The sequence below is a fragment of the Mytilus trossulus genome, chromosome 2 (genome assembly GCF_036588685.1).
Source record: "Mytilus trossulus isolate FHL-02 chromosome 2, PNRI_Mtr1.1.1.hap1, whole genome shotgun sequence".
Classification (NCBI taxonomy): domain Eukaryota; kingdom Metazoa; phylum Mollusca; class Bivalvia; order Mytilida; family Mytilidae; genus Mytilus; species Mytilus trossulus.
Window position 1 is genome coordinate 72866694 of NC_086374.1, and position 21704 is coordinate 72888397.

The following is a 21704-nucleotide window of genomic DNA, read 5'->3' on the forward strand; positions in this document are numbered from 1 at the left end:
TGTGATTCATGTAAAAAATGTTTAAACAATATTGACAAAACATATATTGAATTGAATATTGATTGTGATGTGTATTGCTATTTAACGAGTGTAACAGCTGGTATATGTTTAATCTTACAATAACCAACTTTCTATTAGATTGGACATGATACAATCGGATGTAGGTCACGGCTTCCTAAGAAATGGGTTAACCTAGGACCAATAGTTTTCTTTCTTATTGCTCGAAAGTAGGTTATTATACATTTTTATGTATGCATGTTAATTAGGGGGAGGGGGATATGTTTTAGTATATTGCAAAGTAATTTTCCGTTTTCCATATCGGGGGGAAATATGTTTAATAAGTATTTATTACAAAAAAAACACCATTTTCTTTCTGAAAAAAAGCGCATTGAAACAATTGTACAGTAATTTGTGTCTCTTTGATCAGTTCATCTTATTTATCATGTAGAGGTTCAGACGAACTTCCTATAAACTATCACATACAAGAAATGATTCCAATTGAAGTTTTGAAGTATTCATTTAAATACAAAACTGATCTATTGAAGATTATAATTAAAAATATGTTATTTGCCTATTAAAGAAAGAATTTAAAAAAGCCCGATTAATCCACTCTTTTGTCTGATACACATAGGTCTGCGTTTAGCAAAACAAAATCCAACAAATTTAGGAGATGATGCCAAATGCACGTACATGCTTTCATAAATTTACTGATTAAATTAAGAATTGTAAGAACTGAGTATACACTTGCCAATAACAAATTGTGACTTTACAGATGAAACTTTATATATCTTAGTCTGGAGATTGACAAATCTAAGTTAATTAAAGTTTACTGATGAATTTTGAAAATTGTCAATTTTTAATGCTTTTGAACATTGTGGTTACGTTTATGTAAATAACAAGGAGCGGCACAGATAGAAATAGACATAATGCAAATAAATATATTTACGTCTGTTAACATATTCGAGTTAAAAAATCTCAATGAAAAGTCTGTAACTGTTTGAAAAGTGAGTTTTTATAAAAACTCTACAAAACAGACCCAAATTGATCTTTTATATTTGAAGGTTTCAAAATCATTCAAAGTCTTAAATATTTACATGCATTATACATCAAATAACTATCATACCTTGTGAATATAAAGCAATCTTGTATATTATCTAGACACATTTACTGATATAATTATTCCGTTCAAAAGAGACAATAACAACTAACGTAAGCGTATTATTATTTTAACAAAAAGATACCTGAAAGATGTTGCTAGCCATCCTACAGATGACAAGATAAACTGTTGGTACAGGTCAAAAGTTCATACTTACCAAGCTAACTGTGAAAAAACTCCATGTTTTACAAATAAAACTCCAAGTTTCATCTGAATAGAATTAGAATAGAATATACATGAACGTTTTCGGTAAGCCGTCTCAAATTGTTCTTAAATGGGCACTTGCTACATATGAACAATAGAATATGATTACACAAGTAAAATTTTGAAATAATAAATCGCTTTTAGCACAAATTTGGTTCAAGTTTGTCAAAATGAGCAGAGAAACATCGGTTTTGAATTATTCACTTGAAAGTAAAAAATCAATCTCATTTAATTCGTATTTATGTGTCCTTCAATTCAACCAGTTCCCTAGATAATGGTTGCCATTGGCAAAGTTGAAACATTTGTTGTTGTCTGATTCGATCCACAAAATTCATTTTAATACTGGTTAATCCAACTTTTTTTAACCAATAACAAAATTTCAAACAAACCTAGAAAAATGTAGCTCAAAGCCAATAACAACTGTGAATAGTAATCAAAGGTACCAGGATTACAATTAAGTACGCCAGACGTGCGTTTCGTCTACATAAGTCTCATCAGTGACGCTCATATCAAAATATTTATAAAGCCAAACAATTACAAAGTTGAAGAGCATTGAGGATCCAAAATTTCAAAAAGTTGTGCCAAATACGGCTAAGGAAATCTATGCCTGGAATAAGAAAATTCTTAGTTTTTCGAAAAATGTTAACTTTTGTTAACAGGAAATGTATAAAAAATGACCACCTTATTGATATTCATGCCAACACCGAGGTGTTGACTACTGGGCTTGTGATACCTTCGGGGACGAAACGTCCACCAGCAGTGGCATCGACCCAGTAATGTAAATAGTTAACAAAGGTACCAGGATTACAATTTAGTACGCCAGACGCGCGTTTCGTCTACATAAGACTCATCAGTGACGCTCATATCAAATATTTATAAAGCCAAACAATAAGCTATATAAGTCTAATATTCAGTATGGTTTAAATTTACTGATAAGAAATTCAATATCTATACCAATAAAGCAATGGTATCGTATAAAAAGGAAAATTAGCAATAGGGAAAGAAAAATCATCTCTTATGGGTACAGTTTCTGGTGAAAAACTGAAATATCTAAGTCTAGGAAAAGAAAGTAATTGCTGTTAGTATTTGGTTTATTTAAAGAAACTTTCTTTGGGTAAATGTCTGCAATATATTTAGAAAGTTCTTGATTTTTCAACAAATTTTGATTTTTGAATAAGCCTGTTGGCAATGTTGATCTAGGAAAATCCAATATATAAACCCGTTACTAGATTGTACTGAACTGTTAATAATGTCATCTAGTCAATCGAATCATAACAGATGACGAGATCTAAAGCAGCTAAATACAGAATGCATGGTTGGTCTAACAACAATCAAACTTAAAATTGAATGCACCAAGAACTTACTCAAAATAGTTTAGTTAAGTTGTAACATAATCTGTTTTTTTAATGCTTCACATGTACCTTTTGAATGATTACATACTGAAATATTCAATAATTTACAATGGTTGTCTTTTTATAATAAATGATATTGCATTCATGATTATAAGTGCATTATACTGATTCAGTGCCTCAATCTGTTTTCATTTGTTTACATATCATATTATTTGATATGAGTTCATTGTACTTAACAGCTGATCGTTTGGTCACCACAACATTAAATAGCCTATGAGGTATGAATTGCCTACCATGTCATACAAAATCATACTATTTTCCCGTTATTAATTCGGGTTGTTTAGTACTATATTTCAATGACAAATTTTCTGAAGTATTTTATGCAGACTGGCAAACGAAGTTAAATATCAACGAGCATGCATGTAAGATTTATTTTATCCACGAAAATCAATACCCACAAAAATGAATGAATTCACATTATAACATAACAACTCAACGTTAAATAATACCCCTTAGGATCAACAGTGATCGTGACAGACTGAAATATATTCTGTGTATATATATTTATGTATATAACTCGTCTAAACACCAACCCAACAATGTTAGATCTGTAAATTTGCTTTCGCAAATTTTTGGTTCTTCCCTCGCCGGGATTCGAACCCATGCTACTGTGATATGATATATAAGGCATGAAGATGTTATTGAATTATCTATAGTAAAGGATCCTTCAAATTAATGTAAGATACAGTCACAGAAAATAATTATATTCATAAGTACGTCTGAGTCAGTGACAACCCTACAACAGATGTATCCATCGGATCGCCATCAATGATGGTGATACATGGCTGTGTACATAATGTATATACAACTCGTCTAAACATCAACCCAACAATGTTAGATTTGTAAATTTGCTTTCGCAAATTTTTGGTTCTTCTCTCGCCGAGATTCGAACCCATGCTACTGTGATATCGTGACACCAAATCGCCTGCACTGCAGCCGTCCCGCTGGCCATGTGTTACCTTTCCACGTCAGTTTTGATCTAGCGGCGTACTACAGTACATGATAAATAAGGCATGAAGATGTTATTGTTACAGATCAGCTTAATTATCTATAGTAAAGGATCCTACAAATTAATGTAAGATACAGTCACAGAAAATAATATATATATATATAATTCGTATAAGTAACAGCCAAATTATATCATCTCTGTAAATTTGCTAAATCAAACTTGTGTTCTTCCCTGGCCGGGATTCGAACTCATGCTACTGAGATATCGTGGCACCAAATTGCCTTGCACTATGGCTGGCGAGTCAGTCGATCTCCTAGGCTCGAAACATTTCTAGCTTCATTGCACGCGTCTTACCTTCTCTGGTCAATTTTATCTAGCGTCGTAACACAGTGCATGATAAATAGGTCATGAAGATGGAATGTTACAGATTAAAATTATCTATCGCAGAAGATCTTACACAGAAATGTAGGATGCAGCCACAGATACAACTATATTATAAGCACGTCTGAACTAGTAACTACCATACGACAGATTTTATCCATGGATTCACCAGTGATGGTGACACAAGGCTGAAGACCCGTTCTGTTTGATATATATAGCTCGTCTAAATAACAGCCCAACAATGTTAGATCTGTAAATTTGCTGAAGCATGTCTTCCCTGGCCGAGATTCGAACTCATGCTACCCGCGAAAATAAATAAATTCGCTGTATATTATAAGTACATTTTAACTAGTAACAATTCCACGACAGACTTTATCCTTCAGATTTCCAGTGATTGTGATATAATGATGAAAACACATCGTGTCCATATATATAATTCGTCTAAATAACATCCTAACAATGTTATATCTGTAAATTTTTTAGTAGTAAAATTCTAAGGCCGTGATTCGAACTCATGCTACTGAGATATCGTGGCACCAGATTGCCTTGCACTAAAAAAGTATAAGCCCGGCGCAAGAATGATGTTTTAATTTTCTATTCGTTCTATTCGGAGTTGATTAACTGGTTTTTTTTATGATGTAATCGGTCAGTTTTTGTTTGATATAGCTCTGCTTTTTCCCTAGTATTAAATTTGAACATATCATGACCAACTTCCCCCAGATTCAAGCATTGCTTACTTTTAAACATATTAACTAATTAATCACGCATGAAAATTGCAGAAAACCGCATTTTTTGTTGATGAGATTTCGCAAATTTTGTTCATCAACCCCTAATCATTAAAAAAAAACAAGAATGTGTCCCCAGTGCACGAATGACCCACTCGCACTATAATTTTCTATGTTCAGTGGACCGTGAAATTGGGGTAAAAACTCTAATTAAAATTAGAAAGATCATATCATAAGGAACATGTGTAATAAGTTTGAAATTGATTGGATTTCCAACTTCATCAAAAACTACCTTGATCAAAAACTTTAACATGAAGCAGGACGAACGGACGTACAGACTAGAAAACAAAACCCCCTCTTCTATCGTAGGTGGGGCATAACAAGTTTTACTTAAAGTCGGAATTCAGGAAACTAAATATGACCCAAGATTATTTGAATTTTATAAATTGGATCAAATACAATATATATATGCATGTGCAAGTCATGAAAACATCACCATTTTTAAAATACAATTCATAAGTACAAGTTACTTTGATGCAAGTTTCCATTTCTTACATCGTGAATTTTGATTTCTATTCACCAATATCCAACCTGTTATCTTTGTTTAAACAAATGTATATTTGTTACCTAATATCTAAAATATAAAATTCCTGGTACATATACATAAATTATGTTATGTTGGAAATTGTTGTATTATTTGAATGTATGTATTTATTTACTGTCTATAATTCAGTGTAAAAGACTCTATTTTATATGTACATTTTCCATTTAATGTACTAATGTTGTATTATTCATTCTCACATAAAATATTGAACTAAAATTAATTGCATTATTTGACCTTTCAATAACTTCTGAAAATTCCTGAAACTCATTCAGAATTTAAAGCATTTTTTTACTTAGACCATCATAATTAATCTTGCTCTTTCCATCAGCAAACGGAACCTTTTTCAATTCCATGTTGCTACTATTGTAAATATGGCTGTTTTCTATATCTGATTTCATTGCTCATGTTCGTATTTAGTTTGTCCTATTTCTGTGATGTATTTTGACCTTCTGAATCACTCACGGTTGTTCAACACCTGTGGGAGATCACTGGGGTTGTTTTTGTTTTGGTGGGGTTCGTGTTCCTCAACTTAAATATAATGTTTTGTAGACTGTTGTTTACGTTTTACTTGGTTTGTTTTGCCATGATATTGTCAGCTTCTCTGATTATGATTTTTCATTCACCCTTTGATATCTTTCTCTCCTTCCCCCCTGCTCTATGGCAATATATCTGGTTAAGCTATAATAGTTTTTTGGGGAAAGGACAAGGGCACCTGGTTATGTTGTACTTACATAGGCTTGACACAGCCTTTAAGTTTGCTTTCAAATAAGGTCTATTAAATATATCAAATACAAACTTGCTGGTCTTTCAGTCTATATATACATGTATATATGAATTCTGTCAAGGCTGGATCCAAAATTTATTTTAAGTATGGCACTCCTTTCCTTCTCTATAATTTTTGCCATCTCATAAATGTCATAGGACAGAGGAATTAAGACTATGTTGGTTTTTTTCAAGAATGATCCCTATATTTATTTCTCCTCGCCATTTAGCATGATAAAACATAACTACAAGTATTCAAATTAAAAAAAAATACCTTTAAAGGTAACATAATAAAAATCTTTATTTGTTTCAAAAACGTCTGTACATAATATTATTTACATAAAATAAAAATCTTCATTTGTATCAAATAAATTTACACTTTATAAATGTTAAACACATAACTAAATAAATTGACCAAATGCACCAGATATAAACAATTAATCAATAACAAACACCATGATCAGGGGTTGGGGGTTTGGGGGGGGGGGGGTTGTGGGGGGCAAATACTACTTTAGAACAAATTTTTATTGGGTCTGTAGGTGAACAAAATTTCTTTTTATTCTTGTAAAAATAGGGAGTTGGGTATGACTGCCAATGACAAAACTATCCACCAAAGTTCAAATGAAGTGGATGTAATCAATTATAGACAACGGTTAACAATCTTCAACAATAAGAAATACAACACTTTTTCAGCTTTAAAAGGTCCAAATATAAAAATATGAAACAATTCAACTGAGTAAACTAAAGGCATAATTTCTAACAAAACTTTTCACAAATACCCCTCCTGAAAATGATATTAATATCCAATGTCAATTGACATGGTTTAGTTAAATATTCAATATTCACTTACACTGTTCTCTGGCTATTAAGATATTTAATAGTGAAACAAGCAGATTTAATCAGGGACACAAATAATCAAGCATCTCTGTTATGATGAAAACAATTAAAAAAATATTTTGGCAAACATGCTTTTCAAGGTTTTATAGCAAAACAAGCAGATTTAAAAAGGGGCATATATAATCAAGCATCTCTGTTAAGATGAAATAAAAATTACAAGAGTGCACACACTGAAATGTCTCGCCTTCTTTACTAATCATTGCGATATTATGTTGATAGTCCTAAGTATAAAGCTTTATTACAACTGTCACATAAACTTAGCATTAACCAAGATAACTAAACAAAGACCAATGAACCATGAAAATGAGGTCAAGGTCAGATGAACCATGCCAGGTAGACATCTACAGCTAACAATGCTTCCATACAACAAATATAGTTGAGCTTATGAGCTATTACTTAAAGTTTTAGAAAAATAGACCAAAACACAAAAACTTAACACTGTGCAATGAACCCTGAAATTGAGGTCACGGTCAAATCAAACCTGCAGGAATGACATTTAGATCATAATATATTTCAGTACACCAAATATAGTTGACCTTTGGCATATAATATTAGATAAAAAGACCAAAACTTAAAAAAATTACTTTGACCACTGAACCATGAAAATGAGGTCAAGGTCAGATGACATCTGCCCGCTAGACATGTACACCTTACAATCATTCCATACAACAGATATAGTAGACCTATTGCATAAAGTATGAGAAAAACAGACCAAAACACAAAAACTTAACTATAACCACTAGACCATGAAAATGAGGTCAAGGTCAGGTGACACCTGTCAGTTGGACATGTACACCTTACAGTCCTTCCATACACCAAATATACTAGCCCTATTGCTTATAGTATCTGAGATATGGACTTGACCACCAAAACTTAACCTTGTTCACTGATCCATGAAATGAGGTCGAGGTCAAGTGAAAACTGTCTGACAGGCATGAGGACCTTGCAAGGTACGCACATACCAAATATAGTTATCCTGTTACTTATAATAAGAGAGAATTCAAGATTACAAAAATTCTGAACTTTTTTTTCAAGTAGTCACTGAACCATGAAAATGAGGTCAAGGACATTGGACATGTGACTGAAGGAAACTTCGTAACATGAGGCATCTATATACAAAGTATGAAGCATCCAGGTCTTTCACCTTCTAAAATATAAACCTTTTAAGAAGTGAGCTAACACCGCTGCCGCCGCAGTCGTAGCCGCCCCCAGTTCACTATCCCTATGTCGAGCTTTCTGCAACAAAAGTTGCAGGCTCGACAAAAACTAGATGTGTCAAAGCACACAAATGGCCCCGTCTCAAAAAGTTGAAAAATCTGCAATTTCGATAAAACATGTGGACACAAACATGATGGTAGTCTCACTTATCCAAAATCAGCTCAAAATCTGGAGGAATATAGAAAAAAATTCTGTATAACTATGACTTCCAACATTTTTTAAAGTTGTAAACACTTAATCTAGGTAACATACCAAAATTCAGCCCAATATCTGAAAGCATTTAGAAAAGAGGTCCGTTTATAAACTGATTTTCAAATATTTATAAAAGTCCAAAGCCCCAAATAACAGCAAAAATGAACCGAGCAGAACAAAACTTAAACTTGATCTGTAACTGATCATGGATAACTCACATACCAAATATCAGCCCAATATCTGAAAGCATTTAGAAAAAAAGTCTGAACATTTATAACGTTTTGCAGGTACATCATTAAATAAGGTCACACTGACATACATGGCATATATACAGATAAACACACATGGCAATCAAAACATACATAGCATATAAAATTATACATTATGCTTTTGAAACTATTTTTTATAATCAATGTTAACAGAATAAGCCCAGGACACAATAAAACACTAACATTACTCACGTTTTTTAACGGCAGTACAATGAACTGACTAAATGTACTTTATTTTTACAAAAAATGACCTGCTTAAAAAAAATTAATTCTGACACTGTGCTCAAATTTTTAAGAAGATCCTGACATTTGTAAAATGGAACTAGAGGCTCTAAAGAGCCTGTGTCGCTCACCTTGGGTCTATGTGAATATTAAACAAAGGAAGCAGATGGATTCATGACAAAATTGTGTTTTGGTGATGGTGATGTGTTTGTACATCTTACTTAACTGAACATTCTTGCTGCTTACAATTATCACTATCTATAATGAACTTGGCCCAGTAGTTTCTGTGGAAAAATGTTACTGGTAGTAAAAATTTACAAATTTTATGAAAATTGTTTAAAATTGACTATAAAGGACAATAACTCGTTAAGGGGTCAATTGACCATTTTGGTCATGTTGACTTATTTGTAAATCTTACTTTGCTGAACATTATTGCTGTTTACAGTTTATCTCTATCTATAATAATATTCAAGATAATAACCAAAAACAGCAAAATTTCCTTAAAATTACCAATTCAGGGGCAGCAACCCAACAACGGATTCTCTGATTTATCTAAAAATTTCAGGGCAGATAGATCTTGACCTGATAAACAATTTTACCCCATGTCAGAGTTGCTCTAAATGCTTTGGTTTTTGAGTTATAAGCCAAAAACTGCATTTAACCCCTATGTTCTATTTTTAGCCATGGCAGCCATCTTGGTTGGTTTGGCGGGTCACACCACACATTTTTTAAACTAGATACCCCAATGATGATTGTGGCCAAGTTTGGTTAAATTTGGCTCAGTAGTTTCAGAGAAGAAGATTTTAGTAAAAGTTAACGACGATGACGACGACGGAAGACGGACGACAGACGCCAAGTGTTGAGAAAAGCTCACTTGGCCCTTCGGGCCAGGTGAGCTAAAAATTCAAGATATTGAATTTATTTTCTGGTTAATAAATTATTAATAATAAACAATTTAATTATGGCACATTATCATGAATATCTTTGTTTGCAAAATGTAATCATAACAAAAATCATTGGCAAAAACTATCTGTTACAAAAGAGTGGAAGCTAATCAGTAACACATTTTGAATTACATAACAGACTAGATGGGTCAAAACGACACAAATGGCCCCATCTCAAAAAGTTGAAAAATCTGCAATTTCAATAAGGCATGTGGACACAAACATGATGGTAGACTCACATATCAAAAATAAGCTCAAAATCTGGAGGTGTGTAGAAAAATATAAAATATAACTGTAATTTTTGTCAACTTTCAAAGTTGTAAACCCTAAATTTTGGCAAAAATTAGCGGAACCAAACTTTAACTTGATCTGTAACTCATCTTGGTTAACTCACATGCTGAAAATCAGCCAAATATCAGAAGGCGTTTAGAAAAACACTCGGTATAATGGTTTGTTACGGAATGACAGAATTACAGAATTTCTGTAAAAAATATAGCACTGACAACTTTGTTGCGGGCCATAAAAAGAAGATAAAGGAAATGCTGTGTGCAATAATACAGCAAATACAGAAAAAAGAAAATAACATGTAGAGGTCAATATCTAGACTTCAACAAAAGAAAGCACTTTCAAATTTAAATATTAGTATAACTTGTTAATTTTTATTACAGATAGCTTTTACCAGCATTCACCTATATATAATACACACTATATCTAGCACCAAATATATTTTTTTTCCCCCTGATATTTAAGTATTGAAGACAATTTTACATCAAATAAGGTGTAATTTTTTGGAAATTTATTTAGCTGTGTAATCATTCCTGTTTGCATATATATATATCATAACACATAATATGAAGTTGGATTCATTGAATTTTTTTTTACATTTAAGAGATACTGCACTTTATATAATCGTTGGGAATAAAAGGATACAAACTTCCATTTATTCATTTTTTTGAAGTTTTATCAAATAAAACTAGACAATAGATGGAAGAAAAAACTCAAAAAAACAATTATGGCCTTGTATAAATCATTCATAATAACATATTTCTTCCATGCCTACTAGATACAAATTCTAGAATTTCTTTAGCTTTGTTACGTACATGTATTTTCAATTTCCCCAAATCAAAATTTTTATTGTTTGCCCAAGAATAACTTACAAAATAAGACAACTATTAGCATGATTAGTATATTAAATTCAAATCCTAAAAGAAAGACTGATAAGTCAACAGTGCTTTTAAACTAGAAAAGTAAGGAATAGCCATGATTCGCTATGAAACGACATCATTAAATAGACAAAAGAGCAAGGGTGAAAACAAATGCAGGTCACATACATGTATACAAAATGTCAACTTAAAATTAACATGGTTATATTTCACAAGAATGTGTCCAGTTACATGGATGCCCCACTCGCATTGTCATTTTCTATGTTCAGTGGACCTTGAAATTGGGGTAAAACCTCTAATTTGGCATTAAAATTAGAAAGATCATATCATAGGAAAACATGTGTACTAAGTTCCAAGTTGATTGGACTTCAACTTCATCAAACACTACCTTGACCAAAAACTTTAACGTGAAGCAGGACAGACAGACGAATGGATAAACAGACGACCAGAAAACATTATGTAGGTGGGGCATAAATATCACACATTTTGGATTACATATGAACATGTTAAACAGCATCATTACATAAATATTCTTGTTTATTGATTGATAATTATATAAACTGATTATATCAATAAAAATATCAAAATTGCAACATACTTTAAAATACAGAAACTAAATATTTACATAAACAATCAATTCAGTCATATGCTGTAATATATATATTTATTTGAATGAATCACTCATCATAATGTTTATATAAGGTTTAGAAAAAAGAAAGTCTAAAATGTGGTTTATAACAAAAATAATATGAACTTAAAAATTTCACACAGTCAATTGAGTATTACTTACAAACCTTTTTTTTTTTTAACTTATTAATACCGGTAGTTGTAATACATGTATATCAATTTGGTGATATTGCACCAAATCAAATTGTGCATAAAAAATGTCAATACTTCCAAATTAAAAATTAAATCTTCCCCCCTCCCCCTCAAATATACAAGATACATTGTACATTCAAACTATCACAGAAATATTTTGACTTTTTATATAAACAGTATATTACCCTGTCATGCCTTTTGACCATTGTTGACATGAATAATCTATCATGCCCTGTATAGTATAAAGATGTTCAAAGTCAGTAATACAAATGTATTTAAAATTCTAAATTGTAAAATTGAGAAAGGAAATGGTGAATATGTCAAAGCGACAACCATAGAGCAGACAACAGCCTAAGGCAACCAATGGGTCTTCAATGTAGCGAGAATTACCGCACCCATAGGTGTCCTTCAGCTGGCCCATAAAAATATTTTTATTTTCTCTCAGCAGTATTATTTAACATGTGTAAGGGCGACACTATAGGTATAGCTATAGTATCCATAAATTTTAGGATTCTGATAAATCTGCAAGGATATGATTCCAACAATACAAACTAGCAGTACATGTAGTTATATTATGTATGTTTAAATGTACTGTCTCTAGAAAGGTCCTTTTTCTTGATTTCATACTTTACTTAATATCAGCACAGAAATTTACTGATTAGGACATAAGAGTTGAAATTTACCCCTAACAAAGAAATGGGGCATCTCCTTTCCACGTCTGCTTTTAAGACGTCTGGTTGGCACATTTTTTGGGGTTAACCATATCTACTCAAACTTAACAATGCTCTGGATTTTTTCTTCTTTTTTTTTTTACAATTTTCAAAATAATTACTATGATGGCCTACTTATAACATGAGTATTTGTAAATAAATAATCAAAGGATTCTTAGTTTTGCATGAAATTGACTGACAATTTTGTCAACCCCAAACCACCGCACCTACCCCTCAACTGCCCCCCTCCTATAAAAGAGTTTAAGAATTCAATGTCCAGTCAAATTGATGTAGCATTATAAGCATGTCTAATAGGATGTACAAAATGATCAAATCTGATTTGATTATGCATTTTTTGGTTTGTTAGTTTTTTAGCACCATGATAAATAGGTTTAATAGACAAATTAACAATAAATTTTACAATATTCTGCTATGTACCAATAGTTCTAGCCTGTGTAAATGTAGCAATCTGATGAAGTTCTACCTTGTAAGATTTCAGCCATTGTTTTCCGTCCCAATATTTATCATTGAGCTCATCATGCCAAGTACCTTCTGGTAAATAAATATCAATCTCTGTTGTCCCTGGCGACAGAACTGGTGCCACAAGTAAAGTTTCTCCTACCAAGAACTGGTTACCTATTGCCAGTGCATCTGGGTCTGTTGGTGATACCCACCATAATGGTCTAATAATGGGAGACCCTGTTAATACAAGAAATGAAATATATAATAAATATATCATTAACAATGGACTATGGTTGTAATAGTGAAAACACATACCATAGATTCAAAATGCTGTGTATTAGAAATTGTTAATACAATTATCAATTTTGATTATTTAGTTTATTTTTCTAATTTGATTTTATCGGCAATTCTGTACAAAAAACTCTGAGATAAAATAGTAAAAAAAGTATATATAATAAAGATGTTAACAATAATTTTGACATGAATCCAAAAGTTCAATCAATGAGCTAACAATAAAATATTAAAATGAACATGATGAATGGGCCTTTTTGAATTTGTTTACTGTAAAGATGTTAACAACAATGATATTCTTGTCAATTCCATAATCCTTATAGTACATTTAACTGATCAAACCAAGGAATGAGATGTGGTTGTACCTGAATAGATGAGACAATGTTTAAATAAAGAGTGTCACAAAACTGAATATATAATTAGCATGATTAACCCTATATCAACATCCGGGCAACTGAAATTACAAGTGTAAAGTTCTACTTGTATGTTCTGTACATTTTGATAATGTTTCACTTTATTTCTTATCTAATAGATTATATAAAATCATCTAGTCAACAATCAACAAACATGACAAATGATTTGCCACATAATTAGCTTGTGTGACAAAACCATTTCATAAACTGTTCTTTTAAAGATTTTCATATCGAAAAAAAAATCAGATTTAATCATACATGTACATGCAATTCCCTGGGATGCCTTGATATCATTTGTTATTGACTGTACACTGTGAAGAATCTATTTTGTTATCAGATGATATCTCATTGGTTTAATTAATATGCTGATGCTGCAAAATGTATGTACTTACATGACTTATAATATTAAAATAGACTTTTGCATGATAACTAATTCCTTGAAATTCTTCATCATATACATGATACACTTGCTTATTTCCCTTTATTCTTATAAAATTTGTGTGATTGTAGAAGTTGAATCATTATATTTATTAGACAGTAGCCTCAAGGCAGCAAACCAGAAACAAATAACTGCAGTAATTTACCTAGAAGCCTTATGAAAATTCCATATTACACTCAGTGATGTACATAGAATGTACAATGTATAATTATATGCCTTATTTGTTCTGTTGCACCACTGTCCCATGATTAGGGATAGGGTTTGAAGCGTGCTTACATGTTTAACCCTGCCAAATTCCTTATGTATGTACCTGTCCCATGTCAGGAGCCTGTTATTCAGTGGTTGTCGTTTGTTGCTACATGTATGTTACATATCTGTATTTGTTTTCTCTTCATTATTTGCAATTTGTACATAAATAAGGCCCTTAGATTTCATGTTTGAATTGTTTTACATTTTTTATTTCTGGCCTTTTATAGCTGAATACATGTACTGGGTATGGGTTTTGCTCATTGTTGAAGGACGTACAGTGACCTATAGTTGTGAATTTCTGTGAAATTTCGTCTCTTGTGAAGAGTTGTCTCATTGGCAATCATTCCACATCTTCTTTTTATATGATTATGTAAGTGGCAAATTTCATTACAAACATCAACAATTCAACCCTCATCCTTCATACAATTCTAAATAACTATGGAGAAACTGCTTAAATTACAAGTAGTAAAATAAACAAGTTGCGATTTTTACCATAGTGTTCTGCTTCTCTTGCTGCCTTCTCAAGTAAAGGTAAAATAGATTCTCTCTTCTCTAACATTGTTTTTGTTAATGTCACCATTTCTTCATCATAATCCCATGGTGGAATGGAAAACTTCATTACAGGTAAATATGTAGCTACCTGTAACCAGCGGATGTACAGCTCTCTATCAGGTAATAAAGTCTCATTAAAATTATCTCCCTTGAATCCATTACCTCCTATAACATCTGGAATAACATAGGGGTAACCAAGGATACCAAGAGTCAAAACAGCAGGAATGATGCTATTGAGTCCATTATAATGGCTCCATGTAGAGTCTCTGCTACTTAGATGTATATAAACTGGGAATTTTTGTGTTTTGTGACCACATGTCACTTGGCAGCCATATTTGATCACATTTGATATAAAAGTTTGAATAAATGTACATGGATTTTTTAAGAACTGATGTGATTTATGACTTGACGGAATAAAATTTGTTTCACAACCATGGAAAGTAAAATTTTTAAGATTGAAATTACTTTTCATATCTTCTAGTTTTTGTTTATACCATTCTTGTGTTTTGGGATTTGAAAAATCCAGAATTGCAACTAACCCACCATACCATCCAGTCAGTGTAGGTGCTTTCCCTCCATTGTCATGAATAAATAATGCTGAATTCTGTGCAAAATTTCTAGTGTTGTTATCTACAGACACAAATGGTGTTAAAACAGCACTGACATCAGAATGGGTCTGTTTTAAGATACCAACCATTTGAGCTGAGTTACTGAAAAAATCTGATCTAAAATCAAAATTTCCATATGCAGATGAATAAGGTTCATATATTTCAAAATTTGTTTTCCTTTTATCAATTTTTGTAATGTTTGATGAATATTTTAAAACTACGTTCTGATTCAATCCAGATTTATACTTCGCTTTAGTAGACCATGTTACTTTCTGCATAACAGACAAATCTGGAATTCCCTGTGGTTTTTCAAAGTGAGTTCTCTGGAAAAAATCTCTCATCTTTTTTACATTATCTTCTTTACAAATTGTATATTTCAAAAATGGAGGTTCATTGTTTGGATTAGGGAATGGTGATTCATTGTAATCTCCCTTGAAACATAAAAGACTACTTCCTGATTCGTTCAGACTAACATGCAAAGGAACACTACTGTCAACTACAATACCAACTCCATTGGAATTTATCCAAAATCTCTCAACAACATTACCAAAAACATTGGTACGATCTTTTTCAACTTTTGACTTAAATAAAATATCATTGGTGATATATGGCTGCATAGGAACTTCAGCATACTGCAGTGGCATGTACTGACTGGACAGTAAGGAACCTCCAAACCAGTGATGTGGTCCACGTAGGGTGAAGCAATCATGTGGAGTGAAGTCACGACTTGTTGATGTCCAATAGACATCGTGGCAGCTATCATGTTGGTGTTGAATCACCTGTAAATATATAAGATCAACAGATTAAGGGGGGTCAGATTGGGGAGGGGGGTTGGTGGGGCTTCTGATCCCAGATTCCGCTTACTGTTTTGTCAGATTGCAGTTTCTGGCTTACAGTTTGTATGTAAGTTATTCATTTTTTTGTAATTTCCCATGTCACGCTTGACTTCATTTTCCGTTTTCATGGCACAATAATTTGACTTTAACATGTCACGCTTACAAAAAATCGGAAATCCCACATCACGCTTAGACCACCATGAGACCCATATTACAATGTAAGTACTGTAGATTCATTATTATTCGTTGGATACCAATTTTTGTGGGTTTCGTGGGTACAGGTGAACCAAGAATTCAAATGTTCAATGAAAGCTCATATTTTAATAGGCATATATTGTATATGTAGAGATTGCCAAAACCACGAAATCAAATATCCACAAATATGCTAGTTTTCAGCAATCCACGAAAATTGATACTCACAAAAATAAATGAATCCACAGTATCATAACCACTGAGAAAATGTTACTTTTGAGAGCCATGAGCAACAAATTAGACATAATACATGCATATACCAACTATCCTTGAATACTAGAAAATGCATGTCATTGTGCATTTTAAACAAAAGTTTCATTACTAATTATAATTATAAATGCTTAATATATTTGTTAAACATTACCATTAAATTGTTAACACATATCATTTTCTTTTCTTATGAAACTGATTCACAAATTGCTGTTGCTTCAGAAAATAATTTTAAATATTACATTTATTATTCATGCTATGTTTAGAAAAACTTTGATGGCAAGTGTAATAAATGTGATAAGAACTTTATTATCTGATGACACATCAATAATTTTATCATGACTGGATAATCCAATCCTGAAAGAGACAAAAAAAAAGGTTTAAAAAGAATATTATTTATTTCAAAATATGTGTACTCAGCTTTCTCCAACACTGCAACAACATACGAAATTCTTACAAGAAAGAAGTTTTAAAAAGAAAAAACATACTTGAACCTGAATAAAATAAAAAAAAAAGAACAAAAAAGAAACAAAATCAAAACATTGAAAAAAAAAATTAAAAAGTGACAGATACAAAAGTGAATAAAAACAAATAAAAAATACTTGAATAGAAAAAAGCAAAATCAAACATACAAACCTGAATGTAATAAATAAAAACAAATAAAAAATACTTAAATAGAAAAAAAGAAACAAAATCAAAACATACAAACCTGAATTAAAAAAATAAAAACAAATAAAAAATACTTAAATAAAGAAAAGAAAAGAAACAAAATAAAAACTTTGAAAAAAACAAATTAAAAGAATAAGATACAAAAGTGAATAAAACAAAGAAAAATTCAAACAAAAGAAAAAAAAGCAGAATCAAAACATACAAAACAAATAAACAAGTAATTTAAATGAACGAAAATTAAAACAAAATTTTATTATATAATTTCAAGAAAAGGTTAAAATGTCAATTTCAATAGAGTCATTAGTTACACATATGTATGCACAGGTAAATTTTAATGACACACACTAGCAGAAAACTTCAACCCTGATTGATTTCAACAGGTAACATAATTAGATAAAACATCAGCCTATGTTTTATGACCCCAATAAATGGCCAACATCTCAAGATTGAATACCCCAATAAAAGGTCACCATTTAAAGGTGACCATACAAGAGGGTGGACATTACTAAGAGAAAGTCACAGGCTGTACTGTAGATTATAAGAATGACATTGATGGCAAGCAGGATAAAGACTTGTATCATTTTACATTTTTGCATGATTAATATATTTTTTTGGAATAATTGAGTTTGCAAATATCATTCATGGACAAGAAAAATCTTATCAATTCGGTCAGGGGTATTAATACTTAAACAAGTCATTTCTACATGTTGAATTTACTTGAAGGTGTAAGTACTGTAATAAATTCTGGTAAAATTAATTTGTGAGATTTTTATTTCATTTTCTAGGTGTGAATTATCTCCCATTAATCTTTCTTAAAAAAATACTTATACAAGTAACTATGTTTTACTAACATGACTTATATGGTCCAGAACAAATATAATTATATAGAAATTTTCCATAGAAGAGAATTATTTCAGTTCAACAGTTGAACCTGGAGCCTGCAGCTTGATTAATTGATTCCTTAACAAACAAAAAATGTATGTTTTTGAGTTTTAGAAGAAAAAAAACAAGGCTTCACTTACATAGTCATGATTTGTTGTTCCTGAAATACTTTAAATTATAAGCATATATTTTCAAACAATACTGATGCAGTAAAGATCCAAAAGTTAGCATGCAATAAATCTTCAAAATTCACAACATCATCAACGACAAAATCTAAGTTAAAACCAATTTATTGCCAAACAATAAAAGGGTTATTGCAGGCCTAGAATATTGGGGAATATAGTCCGTTGTAGAACATATATATTGCAACTGGTGATAAAAAAAAGTTAGAGCATTAATCTGAATTCACTAATTATTTGATATATATATGCTTAAATTTTTAATTTGTAAAGTTTATAGTTGAATTTGTGACCAAGCAATGTTTAGTTCGTGTATTTGTATGATTTGTGGTATTCACAAAATCCGTTATCATTTTTTATGTAACTTTTAGATCATATTATGGTTTTTAAACAGAGACTTTGTGATATGTATTGTCAAACAAGAGTTTGATGCTACTGTAGAAGTTAATCAAATATTTTTTTTGTATAGATATATATGATATCCAATTTTTCAAACAACTCTCAAGGTATTTTTATATCTTTTATCAAGCAATAATCTAGATTTCGTAATTAATAAGTTGACCATTTATTGAATTTTTCAGCATGACAAGGTAAAGAATCTCAAATTTAATCAAAATAATAAAGCATGTATTTTTCTTTTTGTGGTTTAAAGATTCTTCAGATAAGTAAAATGCTGAAAAAATATAATAAACAGATGTAAACAATACCAAATTTTCACATTATTTTTTCCAAATGGTCACAAAGCTTCAAATTTGCAATTTATTTAATGAAAAATGCACGAAAAAACAAAACTACCCATAACACTTCAGTTTTGTACATTTCATGAGCAGAAGATTATATAATTTAGTCAAATACAAACTTATAACCCCATCAAAGTTTCGTACGTAACATAAATTTCAAACAAAACAACCAAAAACTGACAAAAAAGACTCATTTTTGCAAGAGTTATCTCCCCTTCAAATGTTAATTTCCATAGGAATTAGAAATGCTGATTTTGAGTTTTCCTCAAGTTTGACTTTTTTCTGTGTATATAAAGGCCATAATAATATAGATTAGAACTAAATCAATTTCTGTTGCGATTAGTTTGAGGTTAAATCTTAGTTTGACTGGACTATAAAGAATTGACCACCTAACTTAAGGGGGGCATTACTTTTTTCTAAAAAATATTTTAATTTTGATCCCAAATTTTATGAGAAAAAATATGTTGTGGTCTAGCATATAACATAATAATGTTCTGATGCCTGTATTTCTGGATACCGTATATAATCATCTACATGTAACTTGAAAATAAATGAAAATAGTTGGGTGATACATGTATGTATACAGCGTTCAAACCCAGTGTCTTGCCTATTTTTGCTGTAAATCGCAGGCTCAACAACAATGAGGAAAAAAATCAATAAAAAATGTTCCTCTTGTTACTATTTTATGATTGTAAGAAAATCTAAGTCCATTTAAAAGTAAATTACAGAAAAAAAACGAGTAATCTTTTTACAAACTTTACTTCTGGTTACAATCTTATGATCATAAATAAGCTTCTGTCCAAGTTTGGTACAAACCCAGGATAGTTTAAGAAAGTTATTTAAATTTTAAAAACTTTAAGTACAGAGTGAATGTAATGGTTCCCTGCAGAAAAAACTAAGTCTATTTATAAGTAAAATACGAAAAAAATGGAATTTTATTTTTACAAAATTTACTTCTGGATATTATCTTATGATCATAAACAAGCTTCTGTCCAACTTTGGTACAAACCCAGGATAGTTTGAGAAAGTTATTAAAATTCTAAAAACTTTAACCAGAGTGAATGTTTTGTTTCCCCTCAGAAAAAAACTAAGTCCATTTATAGTAAAATACAGAAAAAATGGAATTTTATTTTTACAAAATTCACTACTGGATACTATCTTATGATCATAAACAAGCTTCTGTCCAACTTTGGTACAAACCCAGGATAGTTTGAGAAAGTTATTAAAATTCTAAAAACTTTAACCACAGAGTGAATGTTTTGTTTCCCCGCAGAAAAACTAAGTCCATTTATAGTAAAATACGGAAAAAATGGAATTTTATTTTTACAAAATTTACTTCTGGATACTATCTAATGATCATAAACAAGCTTCTGTCAAAGTTTGGTAGAAATCCAGTATAGTTTAAGAAAGTTATTAAAATTTCAAAAACTTTAACCACAGAGTGAATATTTGTTGACGCCGCAGACGACACCGACGACGACGGAATGTAGGATCGCTTAGTCTCGCTTTATCGACTAAAGTCGAAGGCTTGACAAAAAGTAATTGAAGTCTGAATGAGTCCGACCATAGATTTTCAGGTCCCTTCAGGTCTTTACATTTCTTATTTCAGGTCCAACTTTTGGCATCAAAAACTTATTTTTAATTTAAAACATTTTAATGAAATATGGATATCAACAATTAATAAGATTCCAACTTGAAAAAATTCCATCCAATAATGAAAAAAGTTCTTGCAATTTGAAAAGTTTAGTAGTATATTTTCAAGTCTTTTCATGTCCAGTTTCAGGTTTTTAGTGTAACCCCTTGTTACCTTGTTTTCTTACCTCTAACTTGGCATATCTTATCCAAACCAAGCACAAATAGTTCTTATCTGATGCTTTACTCTTTGGTTTACATGATAAAGCTGATGTTGATCTCAGAGTTTCGGACACGAATCCCTTTAAATACACATTTTGTTCTTTATTGGTGAATGTAAACACTCCTGTAGAGAAGTCAAACCTGACATCTCCTATGTTCGCCTCAACAACACCGTTTGCATATAATGGTGTTACTTTAGGTTTCAATGCCGCTAGTATATATAGAATAACTATAACGGCAGTTGTTAAAATTCCTAAGATCTTAAATAACTTAATTTTTCTATTTCGTGAGAAACGCATTTTTATTTTCACTGGAGGCAACCATTTTCTGTAAACACATGTAACCTTCCGGGTTTTAGGTCTAGTTGAAAACCAAAAAGAAAAATAATTACCTTTTCCAAAAATATGCATTTCATGAATGTAAATTTATTTGTTTTCTGGC

At 31.2% G+C, this 21704-nt stretch overlaps 1 protein-coding gene across 1 annotated transcript; it reads right to left on the reverse strand.

The window, feature by feature from the left end:
• Positions 1-7482: 7482 nt before the first annotated feature.
• On the reverse strand, positions 7483-21626 carry LOC134707946 (myogenesis-regulating glycosidase-like). The gene is made up of 3 exons (XM_063568118.1): positions 21230-21626; positions 14974-16420; positions 7483-13326 (listed from the first exon to the last, which is right to left on the reverse strand). Exons 1-3 carry the CDS (start codon positions 21560-21562, stop codon positions 13058-13060), a joined length of 2049 nt encoding a protein of 682 aa, XP_063424188.1. The 5' UTR covers positions 21563-21626; the 3' UTR covers positions 7483-13057.
• Positions 21627-21704: the final 78 nt, after the last annotated feature.

Bases quoted from the DNA above. Each gene is read 5' to 3' on its own strand.
- LOC134707946 (XM_063568118.1), bottom strand. From the start codon at position 21,562: ATGCGTTTCTCACGAAATAGAAAAATTAAGTTATTTAAGATCTTAGGA. The intron at 16,421-21,229 runs GTAAGAAAACAA...ATATATTTACAG, and splicing joins TAAGATATGCCAAGTTAGAG to GTGATTCAACACCAACATGA. The intron at 13,327-14,973 runs GTAAAAATCGCA...TTGTATTAACAG, and splicing joins AAGAGAAGCAGAACACTATG to GGTCTCCCATTATTAGACCA.